The following is a 16787-nucleotide window of genomic DNA, read 5'->3' as shown; positions in this document are numbered from 1 at the left end:
TGGTTGGAGAAGCAGTCCAAGAAATTCAGGCACCTTACTAGTGGTTTGGATCAGTCACTCTCAAGGATCCCCAAGGCCCTGATATGGTGATGAATGATTCATTCTCTAATTTCCATCAGGGTAGGGTTGTGCATCATGGGGAAAGTGGTAACACTGAATGAATTCCAGGCTGTCAGCATTATAGACTCAAGCATGTCAGGATTAATTTATATTAAGAGAAGTTGGTAAAAAATACCTTAAACTCAATAATTCACTACATATTTTATGAAGAACTGGAAGAGAGGAATTCAAAAGCTGTGAACACAAAGAAATGATGAATGTATAAATGTATAAGGGGATAGAAATGCTAATTACCCTGATTCAATCATGATACATTATATAATTTACCTTATAAATATATATTTATTATGGATTAAAAATAAAAATAAAAATCTTAAATTCAGTTACAAAAATATTTGGATAGGATCTGATAAAAGTAACACCTGTGTGCATGGCAGAGGCAGTGGAGAACAGTGCTTGAGAACATGAAATCCACAGCCAGATCATGTGGGCTCAAGTTCTCATTTGCTAATCCTACTAATTGTGTGACCTCAGGCAAGTTACTTAGCCTAGTTAGACCTGAGTTTCTCATGTGTAAACTACTGGATTAAAAACACTTTCTGTTTTGTTTTTTGCTTTTCTGTCTGCAGTACTGGGGATTGAACCCAGGGCCTTGCACCTGCTTGACAAGCACTCTTCTGAGATACATTCCCTGTTCCACCTTTTATGGGGGGTGGGTACTAGGGATTTAACCCAGGGATGCTTTACTACTGAGCTACATTGCCAGTCCTCCTTAATATTTTGAGACAAAGTTTTAGTAAGTTGCTAAGGGTCTGGCTAAAGGAGGCTGGCCTAGAACTTGGAATCCTTTTACCTCAACCTCCTGAGTCACTGAAATTACAGGTGTGAGCCCATGCCTGGTAGTCTCTCAGTTTTAATCACTGTGTGTAGGGAAATTTATACATACATATTTATATTTATATATATATATATAAATATGTATAATGTATATTATATATATTTGATATATGATAAATATATTATATATATATACACACAAATATATGAGAGAGCCTAGCACGAAGCCTGGAACATAATAAATAATAAATATTTGTTGTGATTCAAAATTATATCCACCTAATTTTAAAAATTCCAACTCTATAAAAGGTAAATCATTTAAAGGTTTATTCATTGTCACAAATTGATACAGAATTGTGAAGAAAGAAAAATCAATACACAGTAAATAATGTAAACATAAGTCAAGAAAAGATTAGAACAAGATGAATTTGAACCTTGAGTTTTTAAAAAATCTTCTAAAACTATCTTTACTTTTTAAGAAAATCAACAATAAGTACTTCATTGAGTATCTATGATTATGCCTAACACAATGTTAAATAAGGACACATATTTGATGATCCTTGTCCTTAGTTTATAATCTAGCCATTTGTGATTATAAAGACACATTTAAAAAATTCTTGAACCTAATAGCTTTCTGTAAATTTTATCTTTGAAAGTAATCACTTTGAAAGGTTATACACTTATTTTAGTAATCCTGTCATTGTGTGAAACATTTTTTTCATCTTTTATTCTGTGATTGCCTTTGAAACCATCATACAAATCAATAAAGAAAAGCAGACTCTTGCTTTGGAGTGTTGCTATGCCTTCCTCAAGCCCCTGGCTCAGGCACGTGAATTATTCACTAGGTTTGATTCTCAGTGACTTCTGGTTATTCTAAAAATCAAATTCACCCTCAAAGAAATTTTGTCTGTTCTTGATGATCTTCAAAAGAAAGCATCACAGCATTACTGGACAGCAGGTACTTGGGGACAAGGGTCCTTTACTTCTCTGCATTCCCTGCAGCACTCTGCTCAAGACATTCATTGAGTAGAAGCTCCATTGTCAACGTCAACTTGAACTGAAGGGATTGCAGTGCTGTGGCTGATCGGCAGCTGAAATAGCAGGGCAGGCTGAGGTGTCTGGGAGACTGAGGTGCAAGGGGGACTTGAGGCCATTTCCACCTGTTCTGCTGTTTCAGTGTTTTCTTTCACGACTCTAATTGTCTGGCTTTGATAGTGAAGGACAGAAAGGTCGGCCTGAAGCTGGCAGCAGATTCTCCCAATATTCCCTCTTAGCCCTGTTTAAAAATATATATCATTAATTAATTAAAGATGCAAACTGATTTTATAAGTCCAATATGTCATATGTAAATATATGTATTCATGTATGCATGTGTACATATATGCATATATGTACGTGTATATTTTTTAAAACTTTAAATATGGTGGTGATCAGGCTAAAGTGGAACTTTTGTTTCTATAGACAGAAGAATGATGTCCATGTCCATTAATGCTAAGACCCTTTCCCACATTTTTATCCTCATAAAAATCATTAGGTTCCAGACCACCTTTCAGGAAAAGACAATGTATTTCAATTTTACATGTTTTTATGAATTACATTCATTCAAAATTTCTAAAAGAGTTCTTCTAAATTCATTCAATATTTTAATGTAATGAGAAGTGAAACAGTTTTGAAGTATAATTCTTCAAAAAAGTAACTAGGAAATGAATTCATATTACTTTGTCAGTCTTTGTTCCTTGCTTTTAGACAAAGAAAGAAGAGTACCACGTTCCTGGTCACAGACCTTTGTGTTAAATATATTTTTACAGGTTGTTTTTCCCTCTTTACTTGCAAAACAATAAAAAAAAAAAAAATCAATACTTTCAGATGGTGAAATGTCAGAAATCTGGGGTTTAGACAGCTTTCTGTGAAATCATAAACTTCTACAAATATCAGTAGGTTTGGAGTTCATGGCGCAAAAAATGTCTTGCTTTAGTTTATGGAATAATGTTGTAATTTAATGGCTAACTAATTTTAAGGATCTGTATTTATCCTTTATTTTAAGGATAAATAAAGTAAGCTGTTCTTCACTTATTTAAGCTATTTTAATCACCACCAAAGTATGCTTTTCTCACCTTTAACCATATTTACATTTTGTATATTTTTCTAAATATGATACTTATAGAAAACATCTTCCCTGATAAATATCTTTATCTCCCAGAAGAAAGGTCCAGCTTAGCAATGTTTTGCTCGTTTTTACAATCTAAATAATTTACATTAGGAAAATTGTTCCAGTTCAAAAGTGAATACTGTTTCAAATCTCACTGAAATGAATAAAGAAGTACAAAATGGATTAGATATATAACAGCACTGTGTAGAGAGAAGACAGCAGAGGCTTTGACCAGTTTCTAGAAATTGGAAAGGAGATGGCATTGCAATGACAGTCTTCATATATTTTATGCATTTTATATATGTTATATATGTATTATTTATGGGAGAGAGAGTGCATGTATGAGAGAAAGGAAGAATAAGTTAGGCAAAACAGAACAGCAATTCAGGGGGCCCCAAGAAAAAATGTCTTATTAATAAAATGATTGACTGTAACAAATAATATAATTTAGAAACTGGAAGACCTTAGAGTAGGCAAAGATCTGTAATTTTTCGTTCAGCAATGAAAAAGAAAGATAATTAGAAATTCCTAGAAAATCAAATGTACAAGTACAAAGAAAGTCAGTTCAACTACGAAGCAAATTGAAGTATGGCGTGGATCTGGACAACAGATGAATGTCAGAGAAGAGAATGCATTTGCTTTGATGCTTGGAACATTCTCCTACAAATAGTTCAAGTTTTGTGAAACAGAATTATTTCTCTTTCTCCATGGTCTCATGCATGCCTGTTAGTTCTGCAGAGAATGCTTAGAAAATTACTTCTGTAACAGGGTGTTAGATTGGAAGTCTTAAGATATGATAGAAAACTGGTATTAAAAGCAGTTGCAAATTAGATACTCCATACAAGTATCAAGGAAGGTGGCCATGAACCTGTCTGATGACCCACCTAGCACTACACTGGGAAATCTAGATCACAAAAGCACAGTGGGCCAGCTATTTTGCTTATGAGCAAAGAGGGTGCTGGTGCTGTTAAATTGGGATCAGACCGTATCCTCAGAGCTTGTCTATTTAAAGGAAGGTGGAAGCCTGATGATTTGAGCGTGATAAAAGCGAGAGAGCCAATCTAGACCTATCTAAAACCTGGCCCAAGAGAATCACCAGGAAGGACAATGGGACCCCCAAAAAGGGTATATCTGGAGTGACCTGGTGGACAGCCAGAGTCTGAGGAGGAAGTAGCAGTCAGAGGCAAAGGCCTAAAGCATGAGAACCATGAAACCACTCATGAAGATTTGCCAAGGCTCTGAGAGTTGCAGTCTCTATTAGGGTACCAATCAAATGATGACGAGGTACCCCTCTATATCCTCCTTCCTTTTACTCAAAATCTGAAGAAGCCTGAAACCATGGATAGCAGGTGGGAAAGGGAGATTTGGAAGCATAAAGCAGAAAATGAGGAGGACCACACCTTGGCCTTTCATGTCTTCCTGCCTGTCAAGGCTTCTGCCAGACAAAAGAGATGTTAGGTTTTTGATTTGTTTGCACCACTCCCCTGCCCTGCCCTGCTGGGCATTGAACCCAGAGCCTCACGGCTCTACCACTGAGTAATACCTCCAGGACCAGAGAAGTTTTAAGTTTGAAAGCTCATTCCTAAGTTTGATTCCACATGGAGCTGAACACTCTTAATTACTGAGTTGAGGCTGTGTCTGCTAAATCATGTGATTATGGGGTTTTTTATTGCCTAGGAATATCCAGAGAATTCTAAGACATGTCAGTATTTTCCAGTGTGACAAAGGAGAGAGTTCACCTGTTGAGCAAGTTTAAAGGGAAGAAGGGAGATAAAAATAAAGTTGAGTTCTGCTGTGAGCATGACAAGTATAGTTATATTGTAAATTTTATTCACTGGCTTTACATTTTGGAATCAACCTACAGACAAGACTTGGAAGACTTAATTATAATTACTGAACAGAACATAATGGTTATAAACCTTGATGATGTAAAAGTACTGGTATAACTTAAAGAAGCTAAAAGATAGATGGGGAAACTAGAGAGAAGCAGAAGGGAATCAATTTTTTTAAAATTTATTTTTATTGTAAACAAATGGGATACATGTTGTTTCTGTTTGTACATGGAGTAATGAAAAGATAGAAAAAGCCTGCACCTGTGTAAATACAAGGCTCTTCCCAAACTGCCCTCAACCCCTCTTAAAAGCCGCAAAGAATTTTCGTCTCTTATCTGTAAAGGCCAGGTGTCTGACCCAAAAGCAAACTTTGCTGGCACAAAAGCAAACTTAAAGATAATGACAACCCTCCTCTTGGAGGTCAGGGTGACCCAGAACTTAAAATAACATGCTTTTTTTTTTTTTTTTTTTTTTTTTGGGTGCTGGGGATGGAACCCAGGGCCTTGTGCTTGCAAGGCAAGCACTCTACCAACTGAGCTATCTCCCCAGCCCCAAAATAACATGCTTTGTATACAATTTTATATGTTAACCAATTAAAAAAGAACACTGTAAAACTGCTTGACTTTCATTAAAAAAAACCCTGCTAAACATGGGCTCGGGGCCTCTTAGCGTCACCGGTTACCGAGTGCGCGGAGGACCAGGCTCGAGCTTGCTAATAAATGACTCTGTTGCTTGCATTGATCGTGGTCTCTGGTGGTCTTTGTGGGGTCTCGAGCCACTAGGCACAACAGTAACAGCATACCATTTGTGTAATCATACATTTACATAGGACAATGGTGTTTGATTCATTCTGTTATTTTTTCCTTCCCCACACCCCTCCCACCCCTCTTTTCCCTCTATATAGTCCCTCCTTCCTCCATTCTTGCCCCCCTCCCACCCCTATTATGAATCGATTCTTATAGAGAGTAGAGTGAAGAGATTCTGTCTTATAAGGATGGATTAAAAATAGGTGGTGAATATATAATTTCAATTTAAAAAGACAATCAACAGGAGAAATAAAAATGTAATGAATCAAAACTGGGAAAGAGAATAGGGGGAAAGGGGTGGGTTATGTGACTCAGATTCTTCAGCTTTCATAGAGGGTTATCACTAATTTTCACTTAAAATTGATAAAACAAGAAGTATAGGTACAAGACCTCAGAAAACAAATGACAAGCAGGTTGCCTCTGTGCTTACAGGCCTGCAAATTTGTGTTCCCCCATCTCAAATTCATTTGTTGAAATCTAATCACTGATGTGATTGTTTCAGAAGGTGGGGTCTTTGGGAAGTGATCACGTTATAAGGATGGAGCCCCCACAAATGGGATTAAAGCCCTTGTGAGAGAGACGCCAGAGAGCTTGCCTTGCCCTCTCTATCATTTAAGGGCCCAACAAGAAGGCACTATCTACGAGAAAGCAGGTCCTTACCAAACACTGAATATTATGAAACCTTAATTTTGTATTTCTCAGCCTCCAGAACTGTGAAATAAAATTCTATTGTTTATAAGTCCCACAGTCTATGGTCTTTTGTTACAACAGTTGGAACAACTAGGACACCTCTGGAAAAGGGAATGGCATCAGGAGGGAGGATATCTTATTTTTTGTTTTATATACTTAAATACTTCTTGAATTTTCATTATCAGGTACATAAACAGTATTAACAATAAATAAAATGAGATTTAAAAAACAATAAGAATGTTAATTTTAAAAAATTCCTACCTTGCTCTAATCCAGGGTTTTGTGTGCGTACTGAGACCACTTCCCCAGCTGTCATGTTTTTCTGAAGCTGGTGGCAAAAATCCCCTTTCTGGGGCCAGCTCCTCTGCAATCGCCCTGATGTGGTAGGGCTCAAATCCACAGCACCCACCTATGTACCTGACCCCCAGGTCGTAGGCCTCTCTGGCATATTTTTGAATATCCCATCTGGTTACAAGTCTGGGCTCCAGTGCTGCAATACAACAGTTAAAATATTTCTGTTATTCTCTTCATTTTTAAATGAAGATGCTCTGGTGGGCATTTTTTTTCCAATTCAAAAGTGATAAGCCTTAGATTACACATTTTTCAGATAATTCATATTTGATTAACATTGAATGTTTTTATCTTATATGGCCTTATATTATAAAACATTTTATGATATCAATTTGAATTTTATCACAAGAAATACAAGGCCCTCTATGTGCACCTGAGCTTACCAAAAGGGTATTCTGGGAGATCCAAATACCCTCCTTTGCCACAGTCAGGTGTGTGAAACCCCAGGGACTGTACCATCAGGTGGGCTTTCAGCCCTGCAGCCCCCAGGCCCTCCTTCATGAGCTTCATCGTCTGTATGCTGGTCTGGGGCCCAAATCGGCAGTTCACACCAATGATGTTAGCCCCTACGCAAGGAAATAAAGAACTTTTACATTTTGTTATTTATTTGTCTATTCTTTTTTTTTTTTAATAGTTAGAAGCTACTTTAGAGATCATCTGTCCCCAAGACAGCTAAAGATAAAGAAACTGATTCCAGCTAATCCTTTTATTTCCTTACTGCTCTCACTATAATAAGCATACACCGTTAAATTTCATAAACGACAACTGAGTTGCTCATTACATTTCAGGTCCAAGTTACCTGCCTTCCCCAGCTTCACAGCACATTCTCCAGGTGTCACATTATCCTTGTCTCCTTCTGGGTTTATGCACATGGAAACTGCCACAGGTTTCCCATATTCTTTTAAGACTTCCACAGCCCACACAGCTTCTTCGACATGCTCAAAATACTAAGAGAATTGTCACTTTTTTCTACTGGTCAAAACTAAAGCAGATAGTAGAACAGAAATGCTGCAAAACGATTACAAAAATTGTCAAATATGGGCAATAAAACTTGCTAAGGAATATGTTTCCAGCACACTGGCTAAATATTTTAATTCCTTCAATAATGATAAGTAGATTTTCATTCAGGGATAATTATTCAGTGAAATGATGACTATAAGTAAAACAAGCACATAAACCAGTTATGGTAGCTCATACTTGTAATCCCAGTGACTCAGGAGGCTGAGGCAGGAGGACTGCAAGTTCAAGGCCAGGCTCAGTAACTTAGTAAGGCCCTAAGCAACTTAATGATACTCTGTCTCAAAATAAAATACAAAAAGGGCTGTGGATGTGGCTCAGTAGTTAAGTGCTCCTGGTACCAATTGCTGGTACCAAAAACAAACAAACAAAATAACCAACCCACACCCACACAAGCATAAGGATTTTAAAAATAATTGTATATTTAAAATAATGATTTTGAAGAAAATAATCTACTTATAAATTTTGGGCTTCTCTTTTATGGAATAGGGATAATCTCTGAAAAATAAATAGCTTATTATATATTACATTTCAAAGAACTTTCATATTCACCTCTAGTTAGATATTCCTCCAGAAAGTAGGAAAGGAGGTATGATTTGTCCACAGATGAGAAGATCAAGCACAGAGTAAGGAGAGAGAGCTACTCTATATCCTTCTCAATGGTGACCAGGCCATTTCTGGTTAAACCCACATTGGTTGGTTGTAGGAGTTCTTCCTAGGAACCCCCTTGAGTGTCACAATCTCAAAACTGACCTTTAGGTAACTGGAGAATAGCCAGCTGAAACCTCCCTGTTCCTTCCCTATTGACTTAGAAACCAATCTGCCAAAGTACTGTATGAAGGATGACAGAATCAAAAGACAAATTCTTAAACCAGCAAAATTGTGTTCCCACCCATTTGGAGAAGATCTAGGGCAGTTTGCATAGTCTCTGCAGATTCCAGGTGGGTCAGTCAGGCTTGGACAACACTGGGTTGGGCAGGTTGATGAGGCAGGGTTTGCCCTACAGTGAGTGGAGTGATGAGGGAAGTAATTGCTGGGCCGCTATTTTCTTGCTCATGGTGAAGACCTGGGTTGAGGGTTGGACTTCAGGTAGTACTGGTTGTGTGGGAAAATGAGCAAATGAGAGCTTTCTTTTTTGGGGTGAAAGGAAGAGAATGTACTGAACCTTCATGACCAATGCTTACTGATTCTGTCTTCAAAGTGTCACTCACATGTTATCGCTTGAAGGAAGGCAGAGAGGCAAAGGAAGCAAGGTATGGATGCAGGAGGTGAAGGAAGCTTCTCAGTGGTGAGAACTAATGATGGAGTCTGCATGACCCTGAGCAGCCAAATACCTCCAAGGCTTTTCTCCCTTGCTGTCTCTAGCCTTCTAAATGGCACCTTCCAGCCTGGCCTTGCCCTTAAGAGCCACTGTCCTCTTCCTCTTTCCTAGGCTTTACGATCCCCTGAATTAATCACTGCAACCACCTATCCTTTAGAAAACAAAGGCTATGGTTAGGCTTCTCCTGGGTCTGTCTCTCAGCCTCACAGAGGACCCAATATACAAGTAAGAGAATGTTGGCCTGGACCATAGTGAATTTCAACAGACCTTTGGCCATCCACATGGAGGAAATGAGACCATAGGGCTCATGTAATTCACTTGTAATTCCTTAGTGAAAGTTGAAGTCCACACAGTTACACTTGACAAAACAGGTTTAATCTTCTTCTAATGCTAGATTACCTCTGCAATCAAGAAGTCCACATTTTTCCTGGCAAAAACCTCCAGTTGTAGACGAAAAAGCTTCTTAATTCTAGCTTCATCCTTGTGGTGTTTATACAATGATGTCTGGCTGATCCCCCCGGCCACCAGAGCATCACCTTTGTCAGCCACTTCCCTGGCGAGGTCACAGGCAGCAGCATTTACAGCTTCCCACTGATGTCAGAGAGTATTTTAAATGTACAATATAATGAACAACAAAGTGAGTACAAGCTTATCAACTAATCATTTAAACTGCAAAATGAGAAGATTAGCAGAGGTGGGTACAATCTCCTCTGTAACTGGTGACCTTGTATTTCCATTATTGTACTTACCATACTGGATTTTAACAACTGTTTATTTGTTCACCTTCTACACTTGATCACAAGGCTCCCTAGAATAGGGTCCATGCTTTTGCATCATCTTTGTATCTAGCATGGAGACTGGACCATAACAATAGTACTTGGACTACAACCAGTGAATTAACTTTCATTGATAGCCAATAAATATTGGTTTGTTTAATGCATGACTGAATGTTAACATTTGTAACTATTAATAATTTATTTTTGCAGACTGTACTTCCACATTCTTTATCTCATCATGATACTCTTCTCCACAGGTGTATGAACATAAGCTCTATTTTTATCTCCATTTTGCACAGAGAAAGTCAATATTTATACAAAGTCACACAGTCAATAGGTGGCAAAGTTGGATATCAAACTCAGTTTTTCTCATTTCTAGGCCAGTGCTGTATTCTTCAGGATGCCTGTCTCCAGACAGACATGGCAGAAGTGTTGAAATGGGGTGGATGAATCATCTACAAAATGTTCTTTCTCCAAAAAAGGCAGGATCACCCTGCCTTTCCAATGGCCTGTTCTGTCTGGTCCTATTCCCTCCTCTACCTAAAGGGGTAGGAAGAACTTCTTTATTTCGCATAAATGTTTATAAAACAATGAATTAATAGATCTTTCCTATGGATTTTGTAATAAAGTGCAGTAACACATCAGCTCAATTCCATAGCTTCCCATGAAGAGATTGTGCTTATTGTAGAAGCTCCCTCCCCTCTGTACCCAGTTATAGTTTACCTTGCTTTCCATTTTTTCTTCACTGGCAGAAAAGGTGAAAGTCTGCATGACATTTGAGCCTGCTCTCAAGAATTCCATGTGAAGCTGACGAACTACAAAGTAATTTTTTAATTGAAATTTAAAAAATAAAATAAAAGTTATAGAAGCTCTCTTTTTCAGCAGCTACAGCAGTGCACTCACCCTATCTCTTTCAATCAGACCCAGTTTCAAACCTAGAACTGATAAAAAGCTGAAGAATAAGTGAGTGGAATTTGAGGACAGGATCTATCGTAGGGAGCAGCCCCATAGTCCCTGTTGATGGGCCTCAAGGCCTGGTGCAGTCACATGTAGAGACGAAGCCATGGTAGGCCCACGGTCCTGTGGTCTCTTGGTCTCGAGGGGTTTATTCAGACACCAGTGCTGTGAAGGACGCTGCTGATCTATTGCTGGTGGCCCAGTGAAGAGGAAACAGAGAGAGTAGAATGACAGGCCAAGTCAGCAGCGAGCTCTGGGGGGACCTTGGAATGTCTGAGTACTTTCCTGGGCCTCACAGAAAATCATCCCTTTCTCTCTCCCGTCTTTGACCCCACTCTATATCCTTATCCTTGCTATTTCGACACATTTTTCCTGGTTTAGAAAAACAATCTTCCAAAATTAAGAACAAGTTCTTCGGTCAGATGACAATTTCACTTTCTGGAAGCATCAGAGGGACAGAACTTAATTTTGTCCTGCCACAAAACTCTGGGTATCTGTGAAAAAATGGGATTGGCTATTGGGTACTGAAGATACAGTGGGCATTTCACACGGGTTAACTCATTAGTCTTCACCACTAGTCCATGTCCTGCATCTGTGTGACATGAAGAAACAGATCCTTGGAGAGGTCAAGGAATTTGTCTAAGGTCACATCGGTGGTCAGTGAAAGACCAACATAGGACCCTAGGTTTATATGCATATATGCATAAAATCAGAGCAACCCACAAATTTCATTCCCAGTGTGTGTTCTTCTCCCCCCACCCCCACATTTCATTCTTTGCTCTTATTTTCCCACCTTAATTTAGGAGAACAAAAAACAAAACAAAACAACAACAACAACAACAGTGAATACACACACACGCACACACACACGCACACACACGCGCACGCACACATATGGAGTCAAAATGGAATTCGAGTTCTAATTTGGCATAATCAATCAATTCCATCGCAGTCTCTACCTCCAGCTCTTTTTTTTTTTTCATTTTCTCTAGCTAAGAGGATAACATAAAACTGTTCATTTCTCTGCCCTCTCATCTCCAGAACCTGGTTGTCTGTCCTCTGTTAAGCTGGTTAACTGCCATTAACCATTCTTACTATCTACACTGTTATAGTGTGCACATCAGTTGGGAGGATGAATCTGAAGCAGAAACGTCGACTTTTGCTATTTGAGGAAGCCCTTGAATAGCTACAAGGTAAATATCATAGAGCAATTACTAAAATATGTATTTAAGCACTTACTGACAATAAGATGTAAATGTGTGAGTGTGGGCACGCATGTGTGCATGAGAAAGAGGAGAGAAAGAGACAAAGAGGGAGTGATTGAGGCACAGAGAGAGAGGCAGGCCATTTTCTATGTGCTTTAGATAACACACTGCCAATGTCTCCACATCTCGGCAATTTTGCAACAGAAACAGTCCTCAGAAACACTAGCTATTGTTTCTAAACCTTTCTCTCAACCAGATTAAACAAAATGTCACTCGGATAAACACTCTTGGGTGATGCGTGCACTGACCTGCATCTGGATGTTCTATCACTGCTTCAGGAGTCCAGAGCCCAGCCTTCACATAGCCTCTCTTCTCCAAAGTTAGGAGAAAGCTGCCATCCCCAATCACCACCTCCCCAGCATCCAGACGTTCTAAAATACCCTGTGGAAGAAAACCAGAAATCACCTAAGCATTCCCTGTCCCACCTCCCCCTTGAAAAAAGAAGCAATTTCTAATTTTAGAAAAGGTGGTATTGTGTTCTCTGAGCTCTAGTTATGCTAAAATGATGTCTCATGGTGCTTCAAAAAGATTGAGTATACTATCCAGATACCTACTTTGTGCAAAGAACTGTTTTTTTTTTTTTTTTTTTTTTTTTTTCCCTCAATATGTACTCTGGGTCAAATTATCCTGAAATTGTCAATTCCCTGATAGCTATTTTGGTTTTTCAGCATGTTTGTGGTTGATATTGCTTGTTTCCTAACTAATGTGCATTCTCTCTCTTCCTTGCTAATGTATTTTTTGTGGGAGACAATGTCCTCAACTAAAAAAAAAAAAAAAGAATAAAGAAAATTCCCAGGCTCCCTTGCTGTTGGGAGTGGCCTTGTCATACAGCAATGGCCAACAAGACATGGATGGAAGCCAGCCAAGGATTTCTGGAAAATTTCTGCTTTCCTGATATGGATGCCCACTCTCTTCCATCTTGTCTCTTTCTCTTTCCTGACAAAATATCAACATAATGCCTGGGTCTACAGCCATTTCGAAGCCTTGCTACTGAAAGCCACATGCTAAGGCTGGTGGATCAACTGGTAGCATGAGCCTGGCTTCTTAATGACATCCTTGAGTAGCCGCAGCAGACATGGATCGCCCATCTTTAGATCTCTTCCTGAGTGAGAATAATAAACCTCTGTGTTAACCATGTTAATAATTAAATTTAATATTGCAAACAAACACTTCTAGAGGAGAAGAACATTCTTCTGATGTTATGGGTTAGTCTCCCACCTACCACATCCAATCTATCACAGGGTTAAAACAAGTACATCTATGAAGCATTTCTATATACACCCCCTCCATCATCTCAGCCATGGATTATTGAAATGGCCTCTCATGCAACCCACTCCACCCTGAACAATCTTCTGTTGCTGTGTGAACAGAGCCTCACCAGACCCACTCCTATTTGTGATGGCCCTTCCCTCGTGTCCTATTTAACTTTGACATCTTCCATCCCTGCATCCACTGCACTGCAACTTCTGGGTACTTGCCTGTTTCCTACTTGTTTGTGGGATGCATGCAGGCAGGTGGCATATCTTATTTGTCTATATCTTTACAAACAAAGAGGAGACCTGTAATAAGTGGTGCTGACAATTTATTAGAGAGACAGCTGTTTTGAAAATGTCAGATGTTTCACATATGCTAGTATTTTGGCCCTGAGGAGAAAAAGAACACTTTAACAGAAAATTAGCTTGGGCTTTAAGAAAATTATAGTACATATTTTGACTGTCTTTAGGATCCTGAATCAAGGCAAAACATCTTCATCTGTTATCTGGGTGGGTTTGTCCAACACTTTAAATTTACCATTTTTCTATAGAACCAGAGCAAAATAACTAAATCTGAATTCAGAAACTCAATTTGAGGGCTGGGGAGATAGCTCAGTTGGTAGTGTGCTTGCCTTGCAAGCACAAGGCCCTGGGTTTGATCCCCAGCACCGCAAAAAAAAAAAAAAAAAAAAAGAAACTCAATTTGAATTCAGAGCAAGTTAGCTCTCCTTTGTTATCCTTACCACCTCAATTAGTTACCACACCAGCATAATTAATTAGTACACCAGTATAGTCTAAAGACAGCTTTTAGAATGACAAGAACAGGAATATGTAAAATTAAGAGTACTGTCAATTTTGCAGTACATTTATGTTTTCATTCCAACCTTTTCTTCAGTTTGGCAGTGAACCTGCTTTGGATCTGAGAGTGCACCCTGGGGTGCATTTATGTGCACCTTTTGCAGATATCAATACCTATGATTTAAGATCTGCTTCAAGGTGATTTTATTCATATTCAGAGGAGGAAAACAATTTCACCCTGTGGTAGAAGGTGGGCAATCTGCCTACATTATCAGCCCCATCTGCCTGGAATCGCCAGCAGGACTGCTCTTTTCATTTTGAGAATTAAAAGAGTCCTCTGTGCAAATTAAATGGATTCTCCTCACCTGTTAGCTGAGGAGAGCCCAGATATAAGTCCCTTCCCACTAACACCTCAACTCCCAGTTATACATTAATGTAGACTAGCATGTGATAATCTCCGTTGGAACAGGAGCAGAGGGCTCAAAGGAATTGAATAGGGCAGGACATTTTAAAAACCCTTTTAAGAAAATGAACTGCAAGAATGAACAAGGCATTAGAGAAAGTCAAAAGAAAGAGGTCAGCACCATGTTCTTTGCTTCTTTGTCTTTTCATTAAACTTATTTCCCTCAATGCCCATATTTTTATTTTTATAATCAGAACATATCATATTACACATCTTGCATAGCTCTTATCATTGTTGTGTCCTCCCTTACAGCATGTACACAAATGCTTTTATGTAGTTGCGGCTGGTCTGTCTTTCTAACAACATTGTCAAAGCACGTTTCCTGTTCTCATACTTACTTGTTTCATTGGCTGCCTGGTATCGTTAAGTGATTGAACATGAGTTTATGTGGAGAGTTCCCTATTGCAGGGTATCTCGGCTGTTCTTAATTTTTTAATATTAGTAGATCAGTGGTGCATATTTCTAGGCCTGTGTGATCCTCCTGCGTTCTGAATTATGCAGCTCAGGATCCTGGGCATGCCCTTCCTCCAAGTTCATACCCTTTCTGATTTTGTTTAGTCGTCTTTCCCTCCTCACGAATTCCCAACATTGGGAGGAATAAAGTCAACATCGCCAACATATCCTGAAAGGGGCAGGCGCTGGGGACCCCACACAGTCCACCCTGCTCCTAGGGTAGTGTCCTTGAACAGGACGGGTTTCAGGACAGTGGGTGACTGGCAGGGCCAGGTTGATGCCTTTACAAAAGTGTAAGGGTAACTCCAACGGGGTCTGGGGCGGGTGACCCTAAGGGTTAGCGAGTGGATGCAGGTCCCTTGAGGAAGGAACATGTGCACCTTCTAAGTTAGACTTCAAATCCCCTTGTAACCTTGATCTTGACCTTGAGCTAGTTGCCTGAGTCTCTGCGCCTCAGTTTCCTCACCAGTAAAATAAGGATAATTGTGAAGATGAGGAGATACTCTGTGTACTCTCCTTAGTGCCTAGAACCGAGAAATGTTAATCAACTGGTTATCGGGTAAACTGAGGCTCAGAGTCGTCCAGTTCGGTGTCTTGCGAAGGCCCCAAGACTCCACTAGGGGCCAAGGAAGGATTTGTATTGAGTTACTCCAAGTCCAGCAGTGGGGGCTCCGCGAAGAAGAACAAAGGACACTTACCTTCTTGGCGCGGGGACCTCCAGCAGGTGCCATGGTGCCACGACTCTGCGACTCTGCGGGTCTGGGGCTTCTCGCGAGAGTTTGTCCAGGAGGAGCCCGCCCCTTGCCCTGGGGGAGGATCCGTCCGCCGCCCCGCGGCCCCGGTGGAGTTAGGTGGCCTCGCAGCTGGTGCCCCGCACCCTCAGCCTCAGTCTCTGCCTGGGCTTCTTCATGCTCCGCTGGAGCGCGCAGCGGCTTCCGGGCCTCCCGCGGCTGAGCTGCGGATGGCGGGACTCCCCCGGGCGCCCGCGCTGGCTCTCCCGCCGGGACGCGTGAGTGGGGCTCCGCCTGCACCAAAGCCGGCAGCTGGGAGGCTGCCAGGGTGGGAGCCAGGGGTGGGAGCCAGGGGCCGAGACAAGTCTCTGAAGTTAGGACTCCTTTTACTTCCAAGAAATGGGTCTTGGCGATTTCTCCTTGAATTATCTATTTGTTACAAAGTGAAACAATATCAAAAAGTATCTGTGCAAAGTCTTTCCTGCCTCAGCTTCCCCACAGCCAACGGCCGTCAATGTCTTCATAACCAGAGATGGTCTCCGTGCGGCAAACGCCGGGGCATGTGTATTCTTCTTTGGCTTACTTACACCCTTTAACAATTTTCAATTATCTTGGGGAATTGTTCCATATCAGTTCATATTGGTTTGCCATATTCTTTTTAAATGTCTGCATAATTTTCCATTCTGTTGATATTCTGTAATATGATTAAGCAGTCTATTCACTAATAAACTGTTCCCAGTTTTATTACTACAAATAAAATACATGTGAAACTTCTTATCTTTGGATACTTATGGGGATCCTTTTATAGAATTGATTTCTTAAAGTGAAATTGTTAGGGAAAGGATTATGTACATTCGAAAGATGGAAAGATAGCAACAAATTCTCCAAATGGGTGACAAGAGTGTACCTACCCTCTGCCAGGTGAAAATGGTGTTTTCTTATGTTAATTGGTCTGCATTTAAACAGAGTGATGCTGAGCATCTTTTTACTTCCTTGTGTTGATAGATTATTCATGGCTGCAAGGTAGT

At 40.0% G+C, this 16787-nt stretch overlaps 2 protein-coding genes across 3 annotated transcripts in view; one reads left to right on the top strand and one right to left on the bottom strand.

Annotated features, from left to right (window-relative positions):
- Positions 1-1202: 1202 nt before the first annotated feature.
- Positions 1203-15917, bottom strand: Bhmt2 (betaine--homocysteine S-methyltransferase 2). The gene is made up of 8 exons (XM_047555092.1): positions 15727-15917; positions 12310-12442; positions 10563-10654; positions 9463-9654; positions 7525-7672; positions 7109-7291; positions 6636-6864; positions 1203-2173 (listed from the first exon to the last, which is right to left on the bottom strand). Exons 1-8 carry the CDS (start codon positions 15757-15759, stop codon positions 2092-2094), a joined length of 1092 nt encoding a protein of 363 aa, XP_047411048.1. The 5' UTR covers positions 15760-15917; the 3' UTR covers positions 1203-2091.
- The window catches only part of Dmgdh (dimethylglycine dehydrogenase), a 62646-nt gene continuing 61699 nt past the window's right edge, over positions 15841-16787 (top strand). The window contains exon 1 of one of the 2 annotated variants that reach the window (XM_047555090.1): positions 15841-16037. In XM_047555090.1, the coding sequence (XP_047411046.1) occupies positions 15937-16037 (101 nt within the window). In that variant the 5' untranslated portion in view covers positions 15841-15936. The remainder of the gene's footprint in view (positions 16038-16787) is intronic. The other variant, XM_047555089.1, reaches the window with a different exon arrangement.

The sequence above is a fragment of the Sciurus carolinensis genome, chromosome 6 (genome assembly GCF_902686445.1).
Source record: "Sciurus carolinensis chromosome 6, mSciCar1.2, whole genome shotgun sequence".
Lineage (NCBI taxonomy): Eukaryota > Metazoa > Chordata > Mammalia > Rodentia > Sciuridae > Sciurus > Sciurus carolinensis.
The sequence above is the reverse complement of the archived record's forward strand: the minus strand, read 5'-3'. Positions and strand labels throughout refer to the sequence as shown.